Source organism: Panthera onca, chromosome B4, assembly GCF_046562875.1.
Source record: "Panthera onca isolate mPanOnc1 chromosome B4, mPanOnc1 haplotype 2, whole genome shotgun sequence".
Lineage (NCBI taxonomy): Eukaryota > Metazoa > Chordata > Mammalia > Carnivora > Felidae > Panthera > Panthera onca.
In genome coordinates this window covers 60,644,220-60,667,167 of record NC_138345.1, presented here as the reverse complement: position 1 = coordinate 60,667,167, position 22,948 = coordinate 60,644,220, and the positions used below count along the sequence as shown (strand labels likewise).

The 22,948-nt window shown below is 42.9% G+C and overlaps 1 protein-coding gene across 1 annotated transcript; it reads right to left on the bottom strand.

Annotated features, from left to right (window-relative positions):
• Positions 1 to 6,167: 6,167 nt before the first annotated feature.
• On the bottom strand, positions 6,168 to 22,637 carry KLHL42 (kelch like family member 42). Its single transcript, XM_060658066.3, has 3 exons — positions 21,643 to 22,637; positions 11,398 to 11,591; positions 6,168 to 6,703 (listed from the first exon to the last, which is right to left on the bottom strand). Exons 1-3 carry the CDS (start codon positions 22,512 to 22,514, stop codon positions 6,252 to 6,254), a joined length of 1,518 nt encoding a protein of 505 aa, XP_060514049.1. The 5' UTR covers positions 22,515 to 22,637; the 3' UTR covers positions 6,168 to 6,251.
• Positions 22,638 to 22,948: the final 311 nt, after the last annotated feature.

Below are 22,948 nucleotides of genomic sequence, written 5' to 3'. Positions count from 1 at the left end.
CCAGCCTCTACAGAAATTCTCAGGTCCCCTCCACACCCACCCCACCCCCGCCAAACCAAGAAGGGCTACCACGCGGGCAGAGTCACTTAGGCAGAGCCAGGGAACAACCTGCTGCAAAGCAAAACCAAGGGTTCCTGGGATGGCTGACCAGAAACCCATTCTGCCTGTGGGGCAAGGGGCCCTTGCTGGCCCTTACCTGCAGGAAAAAGTATACATTGTGGACCAGTGACTGCAGTGTGCTGTTTTCCCTTCTTCCTTTTCCTGAATGGTGATTTGTGACCTGCAGTGCCTCAGTTTCCCCAACTGTAATGTGGGGTAATATTTGTATTTACCACATGGGTTTGTTGTGAGGGTTAAATATGTGAAATTTTAAAAGTGCTTGGAGTTCCTCGCATAGAGTAGATGTTCCATCAGTGTTGGGTATGGCTGTTTTGGAGTGTCTTGAGTGTGTAGAAAATGACTGAATTATTTGTCATATACTGTCTGAACTGAGTGGTCACCTGTGGACGCAGAAGGGATGGGCATCCCCTGACAGCTCTGGACTTGGGGTGCAATAAGCTGCAATGTTACCTTTGGATGCACTGGCTGGATCTGATTTTTGACTGTTTCCCTTGGTGGATACATCTTAGTGTTGTTTTAAGTTGGGTCATTCTTAAAATTCTAGGTATGAGAAGGGCATGTATGTGCAGGTATGTTCCTACATGAGGGATAACCAAAGGATGGAAGGGAATGGACATCCGTGGGACATCATCTAGCAACTGAACCCCATTTTGTGATGTTGCTGCCCCAGCCCCCTCTCAGCCTCAAAAGCAAGGAGTTGTGTGGTTCTGTTTTCCTGGAGTGAGCGGTACTTAAAAGGAAACAGTGGTTGGGGTGCCTGGGTGGCTCAGTAGATTAAGTTTCTGCCTCTTGACTTCAGCTTGGGTCATGATCTCACAGCTTGTGAGTTCAAGTCCCGCATCGGGCTCTGCGCTGACAGTGCGGAGCCTGCTTGGGATTCTCTCTCCCCCTCTCTCTCTGCACCTCCCCAACTTGTGTGCTCTGTTTCTCTCTCTCAAAATAAATAAATACACTTTGAAGAAAAAAAAGGAAACCGTGGGAAACATTAGAAAACAGGGTGGGACAGGTGGGCTGTAACTGAACTGTGGGACTGAGACTTCAGAATTCTAAGGATTCAGAGTTCTTCCTCCCAGATCTCTCTTCTCCAAACACTAAAGACAAAGACTCTTGTAGCCTCTGCTGCCCCATTTGGCTCATCTTCCCATAGGACAACCACCTCTCTAGCTGGATCCTAAGTGTTAGTCTGGCTTTCCCTGCGAGTCAGGAACTCCACCTGACGGTCCTGTCTCAGGCTTCACCTGTTTCCTCTTGGCTCTGGCACAACCCTGACCACACAGCGGGTACACAGTACCTCACGGACAACAATGTGGGCCATTAAGATTTAGAACTATTTTATTTGAAGACATTTTCTTCTATAGTTCTAGTTCTAAACACAAAACGAATGCTATCTGAGTGAGTGCACCATAGGCATTGTTGTATTTAAATAAATCATATCATAATGTCTACATTTTAAGCCACACTTGTAAGACACAATACAACCTTTTTAACAAAGTATCAGTCATAACAAAACATAATTATTTATTCTACAGATTATCAATTTCCCTAAAATGACCACTAAATATGAAAACATTGTAGAGACTAGATCTAAAGAACCCCTATTAAGAATTTTTTTAGAAAAATGACACAATGCAAATTACATTTTCCTTTTCTTGACTAGTAATAAACTATGACATCCATTTGAGAAAGCCCCAGCCAACCCCACCAAAGTCATTTCAGTGCCCTTTTGCTCTGCAAAATTGACCATCTTTTACATTTAGTGTCTCCTGTAGGAATGGATAAAACTGGTTATGTCAAGTACAAAAGTCAGCATATGCCAACTGGTATGCATTTTAGATTGTGTTCCTAAATTAACACAATACAAAAAACAAATATTAAGTGAATGAAACACAAGGAGAGAAAGCCTTTGATGGTTATCACACAGGCAAAGACAACTGACTTACAGTCAGGACTAGCATCTTAATGACCATTTAGTAATACTTTTTATGGAGGCGTTTTAAAGGCATAGGTATAAACTCACACGTGAACAGCTTGCCTCTCTCCCCATACTTACTTCCCTGGCTTTGCTCCTCCTTCTCATGGGATCAAGCTGCTGAGCCCTTAGCCAGGCAGGCTGTGGTGCCTAGTAGTTACCTTTATAGCAGATCACATACAATTTTTTTTTGAAAAATGAAGTAGAGAGAAGACAATGAAATGTAGGGAGGAAAAAAAACATACCATTAAAACAAAAACATAGCTTGTGATCTTTAATTTTAGAGAAGAGCTGGTTCATTATAACTGTTAGAAGATCATGAAGCAGTGGGCAGACTGGGTCAGGACTGAAGAGGCAGCCAGGCCAAAGAGCCCCAGTGTGCCCACTGGCAAAAGTGGGCATCTTTGAGGGCACTAGTCACAATGATTACAGCAAACATTTTCACAAGAAGCTTTTCAAGGCCAGGGACGGTGGCTCATTTATGTCTGTATCCCTAATTCTTAGCATTACCTTGCACACAACAGACTTTCTGTAAATATTTCTGGGAGCCAGGGAACTGAGTTGAATCACCTGACTTCTCTCAAAGCCATTTTGGGTGGCATCTACTCACCTAATTCATTCATTCCTGTAAGGCGGGGATGACAGACTTCATTCACCTCACTCTGATGGATGGGCAACAGGTGCCTGGAAGCACTGATGACATGGATTATGAGACCAATTCCTGGCACAGAGGAAAGGAGTGCTACTCATTCATAATGCTGCCATCAGAGAATGGTGGCCCAGATGTCATATATTTCCCATCCCTGGCCTAGGAGAAAGGCATCCAACAACTCACCCATATTCCCTTTCTGTTGCTATGCTGCCTCACGAGTGCTCTGCATTAAGCCACTGCTCATTAAATGCTGGTTGACCAAGAAGGCCAAGGCCTTTCCACTTGATTTACCTGTGTGGCAAACAGGTAGGGTCATGACTTTACCTGGAAATCTAAAAACATGGCATCCAAAATTCTCATTAAGTAATTCTTTACTGAAAGAGAACAAGCATTTACTTTTAATTCCCTTTGTAGAGAAAAAGCTTTCTCCACTCTGTACAACTTTAATTGATATCTATTGGAATCACTTGGGATTTTGGTTCAAAAAACCACGGCCGAGTTAAATTCTCTTTGGTTTCCATGCTTAATCTTATTTGTTTCTTACTAGAATTCATAACCTTCTCAGTACTTCATTGTCATGACTTAACCAACACTGTTGAAATAATAAACTCATACATTTTCATCAGAAAAACTTTAAAGGATGCTAAGGGGAGAGGCCACTGAAACCAAGGGTGTGGAGAAGAAAGCCAGAAAGAATGACAGAAAGAACCAACCTCCCTCTACCAATCCACACTTAGGACTCACTCTGCCGCTCCGACCATTCTTAGTAAAACTGGTTGCTTCCAGAGGGATGGATACCACAGGGGTCCTCCCGGCAACTCCCTTCTCCACAGTGGGAGTCTGGCATCCCTCAGAAGCATTTCAGAAAAGAAGGATAAAGCATTCAGAGGAAGGAAGGAAATAGAGGGATATTAACAAAGAGCACTATATTGTACACCTGAAACTAATATAACACTGTATGTTAACTACACTGGAATTGAAATAAAAAACTTAATAAAAAAGCAATGTCCTGGGGGTGACAGGGAATTTTCAAAGCATCATTACCCTCATCACAGGTACAGTCTTCAATACAACATTGGCATCAACAAGAGAACAGAGCTAAACTAAAATTATCCTCAAAATGCCAACATAGCTGCTGTGCACAGCAGGAAGATGTCCCAAATGCACAAATGTGTTCCTACTGCACATTCTGCCTTGCCCAAGTACCCTCAGCAGCCCAGAGTAACAAAACTTTGTTAGAAGTCTGTGTATCTTAGAGCTATAATATGCCAGTGCACGTGCACACACACACACATACAGACAATATGCACATATGCACACATCAAACTTGGTTTATAAAAAGAGCTTTGTGGATCAGAGTATGCCTTCATTTGGTCCAAGAATCTAATTGTTGACATTAAGAAAACAGACCCAAAGAATGTAATCAGGAAGGGAACTGGTTGGCAGCAACAATATTACATTTTATAAGACGTGGTTATTTACAAGCTAAGGTCTAACTTGTTCAGAACTAATTCAACTGGCTAGGATCGTCTGAATATACAAGGTTAAGCTTTAAAAAATTTAAGATCTGTCACAACAAAAGTTAACACTATCTAAAATAAATTAGATTTTTAAATATATGCAATGAAATTATAGATCACTGGAAATTCAATTCTATAATGAATATAAATTAATAAAAATCTATTATTAAAGTACCATCCCCAAGATTTGAGTTTTTTTTTTAAAGGCTAAGTATTTGCGAATAAATGGATATGGCTTAGAAACCCTTAAATAGTATTAAGTAGAGTACTGATATGATTATTTGGTGACAAGATCAAAGATCTGTCTCCATGTCCACAATAAAGGCTTGCCTCATTTTACTTAATAGAAGTATTCCTGAAAAGTCGTGCAAATAAAATTTTTACAACCAGACCCTTATTTTAACTCTACTAGGAGGCCACGGTTGTAAAGAAACCCTGTAGTGACTCTTGATAAACTGAAGAACTCTGCTGAAGAAATCAAGTCCCCTGCACTATATCCTCACAGTGAATGCATACCGGAGGTGCTGGGAGTCTGGTGAACGCATGAATTTGCCATGATCATTTCTGCTTTTCTGTGGGACCTTCTTAAAAGTGAGGCACGCTGTACGGGAATGTCAGAACAGAAAGACGGAATCCAGCTCACGGTTTTCACTGATTCCATTACAAAAGACCAGAGAAATTCAGCAAGGGTTTTTCCACCAAAATCAAATTTCTAGAAGTATAAATGTTTAAAGGGATGCTGACCTATGATTGGCAGAGGCTTTTATTCATGGCAACTGACTTACTGAAAATGATTGCCTGAGCTGAGTTCCACCTGATTTAACAACCTAGGCAAGTAGAGCATGTCACCTACTTTCAGAAATACCACCAGAGGCCACTCCACTTCTGTAAGAGCTGCTTCCCCTCTCCAGCACAAACGTTTCACAGCTATCCTCACCTTACCTCATAAAAGCAAAGCATGAATTAAAAGGCTAAGATTAAATTAGAAAGATGCCTCACCTAAATATGATAAAGGCATCTGTTTTATCTTTAAAAAAAAGAACTAAGTCCAATACATTCATTACAAGCAACTCTTAAAGGCAAACTTTTTTCTTATTTGGTGTTCCCTTCCCTTCTAAGACTCGATTTCAAAAATATATATATTTATCTCCATCCTTTTAAACAATATATCTTCTCTTTTAAACAACGCAGAATGCTTAGCACTGCAACTTACCTGCCCACATAAATTCCCAATCTGCCACATACATGAAATAAGAGGTTATGTCTGCCTCTCTATTCAGTACACATAATTGCAAAAAGTTTGGAAAAATAGCTGAGAGTGTTTTTATGCAAGTTTGGGAGGACTGGATGCTTGCAAGGACTCACTGTAGGGTTCCATCATTGTAAGTTTCCTAGAAAGTAGTGTGCAAATAAAATATCTAAACCTAGAACCCTATTTTAAACCACTGGCAGTATATGTTGAGAATGAATGGGGGAGAAAACGGGTGAAGGATAGTGTTACTATGTTTGTCAAGTAAATGAATAACAGCAACAAAAACTTCTCACTTAAGGTATTAATGACATTTCAAGTGACCTAAACACCACAGATTTTAAAATGATCTTTACCATTCAATGTCAATTATTGACTTTGGCCCTTCACTAAAGCAGATACAATGAATCTTCTTTTTGATGAGCAGTTTCAGTCACTGGCCCAAGGGTATCATATTTGGATGAAAATACTATCATGGATTCGTTCCCATCATTTAACAATCAATAATTAAAAAAATAATAAAGTTGGTCTCTTTTCTCCACAAGTTTTCAAGTAATTAGTTCAAGTAAGCTTATTTACAGCTATTGTACATGTGACCAACTTTAACCCATGTTTTCCCTTTAGAAATCGTTCTCCCTTGAAATGGAACACTATGGGTTGTTTTCTTTCCTTTCTTTCTTTCTTCTTTTTTTTTTTTTTTTGTCTTGAACCAGGTTTCTTTTAAATTCTAAGTCAGTTCAGTCATGTTTCTGTTTTATTGGGCAGATAAAGAGAGGAAACCAGCAAATTATGTCCAAAGGCTGGGAAACGCCTGAATGCTTCCCAACTATCTGAAAAGATGTTGTACTTCAGGAAAACTCGATGCTCCAGGCTGGTTGACAGGGTAACGTCTCTGCTCATGATATAGATGCCATCGTTGTGAAGGGCGCAAGTCAAGTTAAGACCCGATTTGGACGTGTTCTCCTTGAGGTAGAGCCACTGCCGTGTGATCGTGTTGTAGGACTGCACGGTGAGCATGTCCTCGCTCTGGCTGCTCCTCCGGTTGGGCCCCAGTTCGTGCAGACAGCCCCCCACGATGTAGATGGTCTCCTCAACAGACACCATCTGCTGCTTGCGAATGTGGACGTCACACGTTTCAAAGAGTGTCCAGATGTCGGCAGAGGGGCAGTACTGCAAAATGTTCATGTTGCGGTCTGAAACGAAGAGAGAAGCCTCAAGATGACACAGCCACAGTAACGTCACTGCCTGCCTCGGCAGTAATAAACATCTACCCCCGCCGGAATAATTTGGCAGCACAGAGGCAAAACTATTTCAGAGAAGCAGAGGTCGGACAATGGTTTCTGAAGTGGCTGGCAGGAGATTGGTTTAGAATCATCTCCCTCACCTCTCATCAGGCATGTCCCCCTCCCTGGGAGGCTCTCTAAATCAACAGGGCCAGGACACAGATTTAGAACCTGGCACCCTTACACATTTAGAACCACCAGTCCAATGTAAACAGAATCAGGGCGTTGGAATTCTCAACTATCTACAGAATTACTGACTTCTACATCCAGATGACAGGCTGAGCCCCAAGGATCTACTCTTGACAACCGACTCTAATACACAAGACAAGTGAGCCAAGCAAGATCCTCAGGGGCTGTCGAAATGAAATAGCACATAATTGCCAAGTCAGGCGGAAGTCTCACCTGTGGCCATCAGCCACGGAATCACCTGGCAATTCTATTTCCTGGCTGCAACAGCAGAGACATACTACCAAAGGCCCTTCCCTCTCCCTGTGCCCGCTTCACAAGAGATGACCAGCTGTTGTGTGTATAAAATCAGAAAGCAGATGAAAGACTGCCCTAACATTATCTTGAATTCATGGCTACTTTAAGGAAAAATATTACCTACTCTCTTTTTGAAAAATGCTTGTGAAATTTAAAGTATCTAGTTTCGTTCTTTTTTTTAATTGTTCTTTTTTACCCACTTCTCCTCTAGGAAAGAATAAATGGAACATTTTAGCCTCAGCAGAAAAAAAAATGCTCTGAGTTATCAGAAAGAATGAACTTTCTGTTTGTTGTTGTTTAAACAAACAACAAAATCCATCCATGGAAGAGACAACTTCGCTTGGGAATGGACGTGTAACTACAGGGTAGGACACTTCCTCCTGAGACAGAAGGACCCACCCACAGTTGGCAATGATGAGAGAGCTCCATCACAGCCTCTGGTACCAAATGGAGGGGGGCGGGGGCTCATAAGAGGGCACAGAAAGAACTAAAAGGAGACCAAATCCTGTGTGTGCACATGTCTCCACGCCAGCAGAAATTTCAGAATTGTTACAGCTTTAGGGAACTTTCCTTCTGTTTTCCACCCATCCTAACACCTCCCTGTATTTCTTTTTTTTTTTTTTTTTTAATTTTTTTTCAACGTTTTTATTTTTGGGACAGAGAGAGACAGAGCATGAACGGGGGAGGGGCAGAGAGAGAGGGAGACACAGAATCAGAAACAGGCTCCAGGCTCCGAGCCATCAGCCCAGAGCCTGACGCGGGGCTCGAACTCACGGACCGCAAGATCGTGACCTGGCTGAAGCCGGACGCTTAACCGACTGCGCCACCCAGGCGCCCCTGTTTTTGTTATAGCTGTTGTGATAAAACTCATTCTAGGAGATAGTCCAAGGGAGTTTGGTTACCAGTCTATCAAAAAGTGCTCCTTACCAGTGAACCTGGCTTCTCACCACGCAAACAAAGGACTTATTCTAGTGAGGTTTCCATGCATTTCTCAGTCCCAGGTCTGAAGGTCTTCCCAGGTCTTCTGTAAATGTTTTCTCTCCTCACCCAACAAGAGCTCAGACCATATGAGGTGGTCTGAGTTGGTGGAATAATCTTTATGCTTTTATATTTAGAGGGGATTCTGAACTTTAACAAATCACCCTTCTTCCCTTGAGTGGTTACTATTGCTCTCTATTGAATTTCTTTTCATTTCCTCAATGCCTGACACAGAATTAATCTAATCATGAACTACTACAAGGGGCATCTGGGTGGCTCAGTCGGTTGGGTATATAACTGTGGCTCAGGTCATGATCTCGCGATGTGTGAGTTTGAGCCCCGCATTGGGCTCTGTGCTGACAGCTTGGAGTCTGGAGCCTGCTTTAGATTCTGTCTGTCTGTCTGTCTCTCTCTCTCTCTGCCCCTCCCCCACTCATACTGTCTCTCTCTCAAAAATAAACATTAAATAATTTTTTTAGAAAATCATGAACTATTACTTACTAAATTTTAAAAGTCTACCTAAGTCAGCAGACCAAGAATGCAACTTTGAGCCCTGCATTTTGTTTTATGACAATTATGATTTCTTATTTTAAATACAGGCAACCATTAGGGAGGCTTGGGAAGATCCCAAGCAGAAGAGGAGAGGTGTTTCAGAGTCCAAGGAACTGTCCTGCCCTCTCATCTCAGAAAACCCATTTTCAACCCTTACACAAACATCCATCCATCCACATCACCCAACCATCCCATCACAGGTATTTGGCTTGGGGAATCCAGGACAGGAACCACTGTGTGTGGCCCAAATGAAGAAAGTACATTAGTAGTGGCTTGAAAAACTAGAAAACACACAAGCAAGGGTTTTCCAGGTCAAATCTAAAGAACATTTGCTCAGCCAGGGTCATGGAAAAACTAGGAAATCTACCAGCAGAGTACTCTTTGGATTATAGGGCTGCCTGTCAATGCATCCCAGCTCTTGCTCAGAAGAGAAGCCAAGGGACATGCGTACATTATATCAGCCCACAGGGTGTATTCTGTGTCACAAAATCTATGGAGAATCAGAATTCTTAGAAATGTCCATAAGTAAATAACTGTATTTACTTTCCCAGGACAAAAGGCACACAGACACACAGAGAGGTGCATATGCACACACAGGAATTCTCTGGGGGCTTTTGACCACTATACCCTGAACACCAGTGTTGAAGATAAAGGAAATGACTGCTAGATCTCGCTCTTTTTTCTTTTTTCAATTATTTATAACAAAAAAGCTGGCGATTATCTTATCTTCAGTGGAAAGTCACTAGAGAGGGACATTGGGAATAGCTCCACAGTGATAAAAATTTGAGGGTGTTTAAAAAAAAAACCAAGAAACAAACAAAAAAACCCAACTCACTGCTTCCCATGCACTCCTCTTGGGTCACTGCCTCTCCTTAAATGTATAAACAGCACCTATAGTGAGTTCAACAGTGACCCCCAAAAAGATATGTCTACCTCCTAACCCCCAGAATCTCTGAATATAACCTTACTTGGGAAAAGGAGCTTTGCAGGTGTCATTAAGTTAAAGATCTCAAGATGAGATCAGCCTGGATTATCCAGGTGGGCCCTAAAATCCAATGAGCAGTGTGTCTTTCTTTACAAGAGACAGAAGAGGAAAAGACGTGGGTACACTCAGAAAAGAAGGTATGTGAAGATACAGGCAGAGGCTGGAGTGATGCAGTCACCAGCAAAGGAACATGTGGAGTCACCAAACCTAGAAGAGGCAAGGAAGGATTCTCCCCTAGTGCCTTCAGAGGGGACATGACCGCCCACACCTTGATTTCAGGCTTCAGGCTTCTAGAAATGTGAGAGAATGCATTTCGATTGGCTTAGGCCACTAAGTTGTAGTTGTTCGTTAAGTCGGCCACAGGACGCTAAAACACCGCTCACCATCCCCCCCACCAAATCAACCGTTTAGAGATACTCTAAGATGTGTTGTTACTCAGAATCTTTTGTGCACGTGCACACACACTCTAAACCATATGCTCATAAAACACTTTACATTTAACTTCTCCCTCTAACATAAATCCCTAAAACAAAACACATTTGGCTGTGGTAAAAATAATTTTTGGCACCTACACGACATTAGCATGTGGATTTCTGTCCTTTACAAAGTTACACATCACCATCATTTCTCCAGGCTTACTGTCAGCCAAGGCTGGAGAGCTCTGTCCTCTCATGTTGTATCATAAAAGAAAGACGGGTTATTTCACTATGTTAGATAAAATGGTAACTCTACTATTTCAATGTAGCTAAAAGTCCTAAGAGTCCAGTTATACCTTCTCTGTAAGTTCTGGGTGTTTTACAGGTAGACCAAATGAACAAATAAATTTCTTTGGCCAAGAGGTAACATTGACACAAGCGGGAGAGAGGGATAAAAGGAAAGGACACGCCTCTTCCTGGTGGCCCTGCCACTGCCTTGTCTGCCTTACCACAACCATGCTCTTTTCCATCTCTAGCATGTGAGAAGCTTCCTACCAAGAACAGTAGTATAAAACCTACTGGAGAAACTTATTTCCAAGTTCTTAACTATCAAATACCCAGCAAAAAAAGTGAAAAACACACATGTACAGTTTAATAAAGAGCATAACCACCTCTCACCTCTGGATCAGGAAAGAATTCTCTTACATTCGTGTCTCTTAAAACCCTCTTATGATATGTAAACAACAGCCTAGAGCTGAGTTTCTGGAAACTATCTGACAAATTTGTGCTCAAAAAGGGAGAAAGTGGAAACAAAGATCCTCAAGGATGTTCTGGCTCTAAATTCTGTGTTAGATGTATTCGGGAGAAGGATGGGAGTAACCCAGACAAGTCACAGGACTACTGGTCACAAGGCTGGGTTTTCAGAACAGAAAGAAAATACATATTCTCTTCATAGCTCCTTCTACCCCCATTCAATTCTCGTGCTCACACAAAGGCATCAAAGGTCCCTCCTGCCCAAACCACCCCTGTAATACACAACACTCTTCCTCCCAGATATGTAAATATGCAGTATTTAACATATAAAATCACAATGTGTACGCCAGAGTGTTTTCCTCTGGCACCCTCCTACCCTTCCCCATGCTGCAGAAGCTCACACAGAAAAGGACCACTTACTTAGCCCCTTCACTTACCTCTGGTAGTATATCCTCCAATGACATAAATTTTTCCCTTACACTCACATGCAGAGAACTCAGCCAGAGGATTTGGTAGGGGTGCCACAAAATTCCACGCATCCTGCTCAGGATTGTAACACTCAACATTAGAAACAGCCTGCCCACCAATGGCATAGAGTTTTGAATTGACGGCCACAAGTTTGAAGTTAGACCTGAAAGATAGATACAAAGGCCCAGAGAGTCAGTTCTTATTGATCATTAAGAGGTAAGACAATGGCATGAACTGCTAAAGCAGAGTGTGGAATATGCTCGATATCTGAAGAAAATTAGCTCTCCAAGTTGGGTGCCTGGGGACAGAGGAATGACCAAATGACATCTCAAATTTCACTCCTACCCCCAAAATTCACAAGAAGGATGCATTTTCCAAACTTCTGCAGTTGGAGATAAGCAATTCAATATAGCAGACTCTTGCTTAGCCTTATGCCAAGAAGCAAAGATATTCTGTATACAGTAAACTTAATACTTCTTTTAGCAGCGGGAGCAAGTACTGATGGAGAGATGCATAACCACCTCACTCCCTTGTCTCTTGACTCAGAATGTTTCCCATTCTTCCTACCTAGGGGTACAATCTCTCTTAGGTACATGCTAGCCCCTCCTACACAGCCAGGCATATGCTAAGGGTGCCCACTAAAGGGTGGACCCCTCTACCACAAGTGTACCCAGACAGATCACTTGCCTCGCCCCCCCCCCCATATGAGGGCATCCTATATATTGCTTCACAACAAATAACGTAGGGGTACATAAGCACTGAATTAATTAAACGAGTTTTGGTCCAGCACTCTTAAGAGTATTTACACATGTTAACTCAACAAATACGTAAATCAATAAATGTTCACCTATCGTAATAGAAAACACTTTAAAAAGAGAATACCCTGGTGTTAAACCCCATTATCAGTAATACAATTCAGCACTGCTCATCGGTTTCAGATGCTAGATAAAAGTCTCATGTCTTTTGTGTTGAAAAAACTAATTTGTTTCAATTTGGCACACAGAGATTAATGGACTCCTTGAAGGCCAGACAGGATAAACGCTTGGGTCAGTCTACATGACGTATACACCAGTCTCAAGTTTAGCAGAGCACGATGGAACCAAACGACCTAAAGCACAAATCCGGAGACCCTGGCCCAAACACCCCACTTCCTCATCTCCAGTATGGGGATAATACCCATCACAGGATGGGTATTACACAAACAGGGTATTACACATTACACAGGGTATTACAGTAAACAGTTTATCAGCAAGTACTACACAGATATAAGATGCTGTCATTATAATCTCTCAGTTTTCTAGTGTTTGAAATAAAAAAAGTAGACCAGGTAAATTTAGAGGTCACATCTATTGTCAACACAACAATATCTTCAAAAGTAACAATGTCCTAAGAAAGAACCAGGGTAGAGGCCACAAATAGTGAAAAACACACGTAAGAGGGTAGATGAAGAAGAAACAGTGAACAAGAAGTCCATGCCCAATCCCTGAACAGGTGTTTAATAAACACTGATGCACTATGACATAGAACATGCTAGAACGGGCCACCTACACTATGGTGTTTTCAAAGGTGCCTATAATGTGTACATGTAAGTGAGTTTGGGTTTTGTTTTGTTTTTCAAATCAGAGAGTGAACAGAGGACCCTTCAACAAGAACCTCATATTGCCCATTAAATCCAGCCAGCCATTCAGGATTTCATGCCAATAGACTTTGCTGGGGTGGCAGTTACTGGGGGGTCTCTGGTTCATGTTGCTTACTTTTCCTGCTGCCAATGGTCCTTAAAATCTGACCATTATGCCCTCTCTATGTGTGCAAATTTGGGGAACCAAAGGAAATAGAGCTTATAAATAAGCACTAAATTTTACCAGCCCAAAATTTGTTTTTGCTCACCAAAGGTACACAGATAGTAAATTTTGTAAGATCAAAACCGTTTTTAATATTCATCCAGCATAATCATTTGTCCTAAGCAAACATGTAAGGGTTGAGTGAATAGGCAGTTAAAAGTAAACAGTTTCATCTCTCCAGACCCCAGCATGCTCAAATACACTTGAAGAGAAGAAACTTTCCAAGACTGGGTTTAAGATGAAATTGCCACCCCAAAACAGGCCACTTAATGAAGAGACACTGCCGAGCATTATGAGCCCAGGCTTATACAGGGATATCTCAGCTCCATTACTCAACAGCTATGTGACCTTGGACAAGTCACTGAATCTCAGGTCATCTGAACCTCACTTTCCCCATCTGTGAAGTGGAGAAAAGCACATCATCACACACAGTAAGAGCTGGAAAGGGGAACACTTGCAGAAAGTCAGAAGAGGAAATGCTTTTCTGCTTGTCACAGTCTGTTTCTTAACTCCAAAAAGGTCTGCTTCTCATTTGTTAACTGCAACAGTCACTCCCCATCATGTACTCTGGAATTATGTACAAAGTGCTTTCTCATCCATAAATTCTCACCATGTAGCACTTCATTTGCAAGTTTCTGAACATAACTCTTCCACTCTTCACCTCCTGAATGGTAAAAGTATGAATCCAAGCTATCAATTTAAAAAATATATATATATTATCGCTACAGTATTTTCTTAATATTGATCCCTGACATACTACATGCAAGGGGTAAAAAGAAGAATTTTTAAACCAAATAACGATGTGTTGTAGCTATGTACTTGACTGACTTACAGTGAATAGAAATGAAAGTGAAAAAAATTTAGATGCTGATTTAATTTCTACTTGACTTCAAGGAAATAAAGAGCTCATTAAATCCTTAAGGACGAAGTGATATGAAGCACCCTGAACACGGGTGCACAGATTAACAGTAGCTATATACAACTGTAGGGAGGCAGGTGACACAGACGTCTGGGTGGCTTAGAGTCCTGGCCATGAAACTGTGCAAGCTAATTCAACTCACTGAGCCTCAGTTTCCCCTTTGGGGAAATGGAGCCAATAATAAGAGATGCTGTGAGCATGAAACAGGAAGTGACATCTAAAACCGACTATAACATGCAGCCCAGAGTAAGAGCTCAAGAAATGTAAACCATTGTCATGGTTTGCTACATAGAAAAGTTTGTTGCCATTAGAGTGAACATTAGAGTAAAACAGCAAGAACCTTTCTCCCATCTTTTCTCAACCACTCAGAAGAGGACTGTACAGTCTGCAGAGCACTTGGGTCCTTGTGTGTCCTCTTCCCCCTTCTGCTACTTCCCTACAGATTAACCTCCTCTGGGGACCAGGAAGGGGAGAGAGCAAAGGTTAGGAACAGAAGTGGTCGCAGTTGCTACCTACTACCCTGTCTGAGAAACTCCAGCACACAAAGCAACTTTAAATATTGGCCAAAATCGGGGGGGGGGGGGGGGGGGCAGGGAGAAATGAATAGACACATAGTTTTCTTTCCTTCACACTATTCTGGGGCTCCACTGCTATGTTAACCATAGAGCACAAAATCTCTCCAGGTTTCCATGACTCTAGAAATGTCCCCCAAATACTAAACTATGGCTCAGAGAAAAACGGGACAGCCAAAGCTGACAACTGTAATTCCACCTCTGCCAGGAGACTTCACTCTCTCCCAGCCTTTCTGTACTCACATGCAGAACTCCAATTTCAGAATAAAAGTGCAGGCAATTGAAGAGACTAGACACAATGTTAGAAATAGAGAAATTAATGAACTGATGACTGCAACAGTGGCCAGTTCCTGCAAGTTATCACCAATTAAAGTGAGGAGGGAAGGTGAGAAATTTGGGGGCACACAAGCTTTTACATTAGAAGTTATGTCCTGACAACTCCTGAGATCAAATCCATGTTTGGACCACTGGGCAATGTTGCATACCTGGACTTCAAAGCATCCTCTCAAAGACTGCTATGTACTCCTATTGCCATTTTCAAGTGTGTGGGCACAACATTAACATCCCTCCTGTCCTCCCTTCCATCCCTCCCTTCCTTCCTTCTTTCCTTCCCTCCCTCCCTTCCTTCTTCCATCTCTTCCTTCCTTCCTTCCTTCTTCCATCCCTTCCTTCCTTCCATCTCTTCCTTCCTTCCTCCCTTCCTTTTTTGGTGGGGGTGGGGGGAGGAGGTGGTCCACTACTGGTCATATAGCACCACTTTCTCCAGAGTGCAAAGGGCTTACAGAATCTCTCAGTGCTAGGGTTCCTGCCTGTCCTTTACCATTTAAGATTCTGAGACTACCACACTGTTTAGTCCCTGGGGAAAGTGGGCTGTTCAGCATTTGACCCCTTTGTCAAAGTAAAACTGTACAGATACATCACAAAGGCAGTGAATCAAGATAGATGTGAAGTGCTGTGTGACAGAGGCCAAAATATTTCACTCAAGGTTCTAGGTTTCCACCGGTGTTTCCAGAAACTGTGTTAGACACATCACACAGCAACAATTCCATTCTAGATTTCGTTTTTACTTGTCTCATCATCTAAACTCAGTTAGAAACTCCTTGAGGACAGGAGCCATGTCATCTTTGCTGTTCATCCAACAGTGACTAGAAAAATGAAGACATAAAGCTAATGAACTTTTGAAAAACAGCACAGTACCATAAAGTATCTGTGCCCCACTTCTTGGATAAAAATAATTTTTAAAAAGAAAAATTTTAAATCTGCATTAAAATGGTCACTGCCAGTCCATAAGCCAAATTGTAGATACTCTAAATGGCTATATCTCTCCAATGGATATTTACATTTGGTTACTCATTACACACCTTAGCAATTTACTTAACTTTCTATGCCTCAGTTTCTGACTCTGTAAAATGGGAACCTGCCTAATACAGCCTTTGTGAAAAATAAGTGAGATAATATGTGCAAAGCAGTAAGAACATTTCCTAGTACAGAGTAAATGTTCAATTAAATGTTACTTATTATTTTTCAGCTATGCTAAATAACTATAATGACTGCTACAAGATAAAAATACTATATAATGTTACATTTAAAAAATAAAATCATACATTCACTTTTATTTTAATAATATAACATATTCCATAGTTCAAAACAACTGTGCATTTTAAGCATCTATTATATATTGGACACCATGTTAGCAGTAGGACTATACATAAACATTGAACTGGCCCTGATTGGAAGGGAGAGAAACAAGCATAACCAGAAAATTTCATTAGGTGGAGAGTATTCTAGAGAAGCATACTTTGAATATTTAGACCAACTGAGAGTTCAGGAAGGGTTTTCCACTTGAGTTTATGTCAGGTCTGAGCCAAAGTATGAGAGAGATAAAGAAGGTTACAAATTCCAATATGGCATCCAATAAAAAAATTCGGCGGGAAAAAAATATCTGTGTAGAAAAAAACCAGAAACTAGAAAATACCGGAGAATAACTGTAATAGAAAAAATATACAGATGATACAAAGCTAATAAAAGAAACCTTTCCTGAAGGACCAAAAGACCTAAACAAATGCATGGAAAAATGAACCATTTTTCTAGCTGCAGAGTATTTTGAAACTGAATCCTCCTCCAACTTGATAAACACAAGGTAATCCCAAACAAAATTCTAACAGGACTTGACAAACTGATTCTAAAGTTTATCCGAAGGAGGGGCACCTGGGTGGCTCAGTCGGTTGAGCGTCTGACTTCAGCTCAGGTCACGAACTCACGTTCATGGGTTTAAACCCCACGTCAGGCTCTGTGCTGACAGCTAAGAGCCGGAGCCTGCTTCAGATGCTGCGTCTCCCTCTCTCTCTGCCCCTCCCCTGCTAACGCTCTATCTCTGTCTCTCAAAAAATAAAATAAAACGTTAAAAAAAATTAAAGCTTATTTGAAGAAGAAAATGTACAAAGAATAGCTAAGAGAATTAAAATAAAACAAAACAGAACAAATGGGTCTCAGTTCCATAAGACAATAAAATAGTTTACCAAGCTACAATAATTTAAAAGTGTGAAGAGGCACCTGGGTGACTCACTCAGTTAAGCATCTGACTTCTGCTCAGGTGACGATCTCATGGTTCATGAGTTCAAGCCCCACGTCAGGCTCTGTGCTGGCAGCTCAGAGCCTGGAGCCTGTTTCATATTCTGTGTCTCCCTCTCTCTCTACCCCTCCTCTCTGCCTCTCTCTCACTCTCTCAAAAATAAATAAACATTATTTTTTTTTAAGTGTGGTACTGGGGCACCAGGGTGACTCCGTCAGTTGACGGTCGGACTTGATTTCAGCTCAGGTCATGATCCCAGGGTTCTGGGATTGAGCCCTGGGTTGGGCTCCGCACTGAGTGTAGAGCCTGCTTAAGATTCTTTCTCTCTCTTTCTCTCTCTCTCTCTCTCTTTCTGCCCCTCTCTCTTGCTTGCACACACACACACTCTCTCTCTAAAAATAAAATAAACAAAATTTAAAAAAAAAAAAAAAAGGGGGGGGGCGCCTGGGTGGCTTGGTCGGTTAAGCGTCCGACTTCGGCTCAGGTCATGATCTCACGGTGCGTGAGTTCGAGCCCCGCGTTGGGCTCTGTGCTGACCGCTCAGAGCCTGGAGCCTGCTTCCGATTCTGTCTCCCTCTCTCTCTGCCCCTCCCCTGTTCACGCTCTGTCTCTCTCTATCTCAAAAATAAATAAACGTTAAAAAAAAAAAATTTTTTTTTAAATAAAAATAAAATAAACAAACAAACAAACATGTGCTATTTAAAAGGGAATGGCCAATCAGTCAATATGGAAACAGGAAATTAGCATCTGGTAACTGGCTGTGTAAATCAGTCAGTTTGAGGGACATTTAAAAAACATGTTATAGCCTTACATTATACCTTATTATATGAAATTAAGACCCAAACACATTCAGATATAAATGTAAAAAGACAAAACTATAAAAGATATATTACAAGACAATGAGTATTTGCATATTCTTAGCTTGTAGAAGGCTTTCCAATGCAAGATTAAAGGCTAATAGGATATATTTGACAAATTTGGCTACAAAAAAATTTAAAATGTCTTCATGTAAGAATACACTATGGGGGCACATGGATGGCTCAGCCTGTTAAGCAGCCAACTCTTGATTCCGGCTCAGGCCATGATCTTATGGTTCATGGGTTCAAGCCCCACATCGAGCTCTGTGCTGACAGTGCCCAGCCTGCTTGGGATTCTTCCTTTCTTCCTCTCTCTCTCTGTCCCTCCCCCACTCGCTCTCTCTCTTAAAATAAACAAACTTTATATACATATAAACAAAAATAAATACATACAAATATAAAATAAACTTATATATATATATATATATATATATATATATATATATATATATATATATATGAAATAAACCTGAAGTCCAAAACTAGAGGCTCACAAGGCCAGTGTTGGTCTGGCCTGCAAGGTTTTTGTTATTGTTGATGTTTGTTTTTTCAAAGAAGTAGCCAACACTTGAAAATCGGGGTGTCTGCCCATCTGGCAACACCGTTCCTTACTTCTAGGTGGCAGCAATGAGCTGTGGCTGAGAGGCGGAGTCCTCGTGGTGGGGTGGTAACTCTCTGGTCCCTTGTAATCCCAACCCACCCCTCTAGTCACTGACTTCACCTGCCCCGTCACTTGGAAGATTTCATTTTTGGGGCCTTACAATAAATTAAAGACAGGGGAAAACATGTGCTTCATTATCTAAGAGACAAGAGATTAATTCTACATACATACATAAACAGAACTTCTGAAATGAATATGAAAAAGATAAACCAATTTTCTTTTTAATTGGCAAAAACCATTTAAAAAATATATACACAAGGCCAATAAATATATGAAAGGAAAAATCTCTCTTCCAAGCAGAAACATTCACACCAGTGTTTTTGCCCATTGGATTGGAATAAAAAATGATGATAATATCTTGTCTTGGCAAGAGAATAGGAACTGGCAAGCTCAAACACTGTTTCAAGGAGAGGAAATATGAATTTTCTGATGGGCACTTTGGCAGGAACTACCAAAATTGAAAACATACATGCACTTTGGCCCACCTATCCAGGAATTTCAGGAATTTGCCATATAGGACTGACTGATATATGCCAGCTAAGACAGGCACACATATGCCAAAATGCTCAATATAGCATTGTTTATAATGGCAAATAGAAGCAACTTAAATGGAGCACCTGGTTGGCTCAGTTGGTAGAACATGTGGACTCTTAATCTCAGGGTCGTGAGTTCAAGCCCCAAGTTGGGCATGCAGCTCACTTTGAAAATAAACAAATAAATAAATAGAATAATCTTTTTTAAAAGGAAGCAACTTAAATGCTCGTGAAATAAGGGAAGGGCTGATTACATTATGGTACATCTACGGGCTGGAATATTACACAGCCATTAACAAGAGATGGCTCTACATTTGTTGATATAGAAAAAACTCTCAAAATGGAAATATCAGTGGCCATAATAATCAGCACAGCCTAATCAACTGTAGTGTAACAGTATGTATAAGATGCATACACACCCCTCCAGGTACATGCACATGCGTCCACATTTTTCCCTGTTAACAATCATCAATGTTCTTAATGTGTATGTGTGTGTGTGTGTGTGTGTGTGTGTGTGTGTATATATATATATATATATAAATATACATATATATAAATGTAACATAAATATATTTATAAATGCATAATATATAAAGGTATGTCAATAGATACCATTTTTTACTCTGGTTTTTCACGTCATTTGCAATTTTTCTAAGCACATATTCGTGCATTGCTTGAATACCTTTTTTTCCCCTCAGAGGATGGATATTCCTATAAAGAAAAAGACTACCAAGGACTTGTAAAGAAAGAATGCTGTGAGGTGTTGTGTTACAGTTACAGCTGGAGCTGGGTGGGGGCAGTGAGGATGCTGATCACCTCAGTTGATACAACTGGAGACAGTGTGTATAGTGGTGATGGCCAGTCCGCTGGGCCTTCCACCCCCTAATCTGAGTAATATCCACAACACTGAATGTTTCTTTGTTGCTTTAATTATAATATGCTTCAAAATAACCCATCTGATATCAAATTTTAAATATGGTATAAATAATGCACTAAAAAGGGGTTGGAAGAAAACATGCCAACCTGTAAAAGGTTATTGCCTCTGTGAAGGAGAGAATAGGAATAACGGTCTTTCTGTTTCTTGATTCTTTTCCATTTTTCCACTTTTCTAGAATAACTATATATTATTTTATCATCAGAAAAACAGAACACTTTCCAAGATGAATTTTATGTTATTGTAGAAATAAAGTCACTGATCCTCCTGGCCTGGTGTACCCTTAAGGTCAGTATGTGTAACGGTTACAACTTTCTTTGCCAGGTGGTGAGTCCCCCAATTCCTGGTTCCACACTTTAGAGTAGGGCCCATGTAGGGGTTGAGATGGGTACAAGTGGACCAGAGGAGAGGGTCCTTTCGTGGGTCACACTGATTCTTCTCCCAACTTGTGAATGGCTGTGGCTGTCTTGGATCCTACCACCTTTCCTTCCTACCACCTCTGCTCCATCCGCCCTGCTCTTTTCTTTTCCTGTTCGTTTCCTAGCTCCATTCCCTCCTCTTGCTCCTCTCCCTTCCTCCTTTTCCTATCTCCAAGTCACCCAAGTGCGTGCTGGGAGGGATTTGCAGGATGGGAAGGGAGAAGGCCAGGTGGACGGAAATGTTCTAATTCTGCAGGTGACCATTGCCAGGCTCAAGTTTTCGGTCAATGATGAATCTGTCTGGGAAAGAAGGAAGATGCAAAAGAGAGGATAAAAAATAAGAGGCACTTAAAACAATAAATCATATGTACAATTCTAATGTTTATCTCCTGAGCACAGATTGGTGCCCCAATGTAGGAAGCTTCAAAGTCAGTGACAACAACAAACTCTCCCAAAGACTGTGTTACAGGTTACTGCCCAGTGTGTCACTGTAATCAGGATTAGAGCCTAAAAAATAAAAAAAATAAAAAATTTAAAAAGGTAAAAATGAAAGCAAATTAAAGAAAGTTTTCTTTGAAAGTATCCTTCTAGGAAACAACAGATTCCTTTTTTCCACTGGGAAAGAGGCAAAAAAAAAAAAAAAAAAAGCAGTTTGCCTAAAAGTGCAATACCTGCAAGGAAACAACTCAGCTAGTTGACCTCGGGGGCGGGGCGCGGGGGGGGGGCACTTCTTCCTTGCAAGTCCTCAGTTCTTGGGGCGCTTTGCCAGAGTCAAGGCCAGCAACACTCCTGAAGATGTCATTCCCACCTCGGCGCAAGCTCCTGTGACTGCCCAGTAAACATTAGGGGAACGAGCTAACGAGCAAGTGAATGGATGGGAAAGAAGCCGCACTGCCGGGTGCTTACCTCTTCTGGTTCATGGAGGCCACCTGGAGCCACTCGTTGGTGCTGGGGTTGTAGGAGTGCGCAGCCGAGATCTCCTGGCTAGTGATCCTGTACCCGCCCACTATGAAGAGGTAGTTGTCCAGGATGGCGGACCCGTAACCCCTGACATTCACCAGGTCGGGAGGAAGGTTGTTGGCCAGCGGGAACCAACGTTCAGTCATCTCCTCATACCTCAGCATGGATGGGGGCTCCCCTTGGTAGGGGTGAGGAGCCAGGGGTCCTCCCAAGAAATCCCCCAGGGCCACGAGGACAGGAGTCCCCGTCATCCGGGCCTCTCTCAGCCTCTGCTTCAGGCTGACATCGCCGGGGGCTTGAGGGGGAGCCCCCAGAAGGTGGAACTGGGGCTTGCAAAGGACCTCGTGGAAGTGGACGACCATGAAACGCAGGCAGGCCTCCTGCAGGTCGGGCAGCCCGTACACCTGCGCCAGGCGGTACAGCTCCAGGCAGTTGGTGAGCCGCACCTGGGACAGCAGCAGCTGCAGCAGAGACGTGACCTGAAGGAAGGAGGCCGCTTCCACCAGCTCCGCCAGCAGGCTCACCTCGTCCATCTCCTCTTCCTCCTCCACCCCACCGCCCTTCTCCGCCCGCGGGCCCAGGAGCCAGCCTTCGCGGGCCCCGCCGGCGTTGATGAAGTCCAGCACCAGGCGCAGGCCCGGGGCGCTGAGGCCGCGCAGCTGCTGCACCTCGGGGCCGCCGGCCTCCTGGCTCAGGGCCTCGCGCATGCCGGAGCGGTAGAGGGCGCGGAAGTAGTCGCTCTGCTCGATGAGCTTCCTCTTGCTCACCGGGTAGCAGCGGTCCTCCAGGCGGATCTGCACCATCTCCTCGGCCGACATGGCTGGGGGCCCGGGGGCCGCGGGGGTGCCCGCCAGCTCTGCACGCTCGCCTCCCCGCCCCCACGCGCTCTCCGGGTTCCGGGTTGGGCGCGCCGAGGGATGGCGCCGCGGAGGAGGAAGGAGGCGACGGGCCGCCGCCCGCTCCCGCGCTCGCCCGGCCTATCTGGGTCGCGGCGGCGCCCCCCGAGGCAGCCCCTCCTCCTGGGCCCGGGGGCGGCGGCTCAGCCTCGCTCCCCCGAAGCGGCGGCCCTGCCGGTCTGCTCTCCCTCAGCGCCAAAAAAGGCCCGGCTGGCGCGCGCCGGGCGTCGGGAGGCGGCCGCAGTCCTCGCTCGGGTTCGCCGGACCGCGTCAGCCGCCGAGGGGATCCCAGCCCCCAGCCTGCAGCCTCCTCCCACGCCTCGCTTCTCACTTCCGCCCCGCAGGACCCCCGCCGC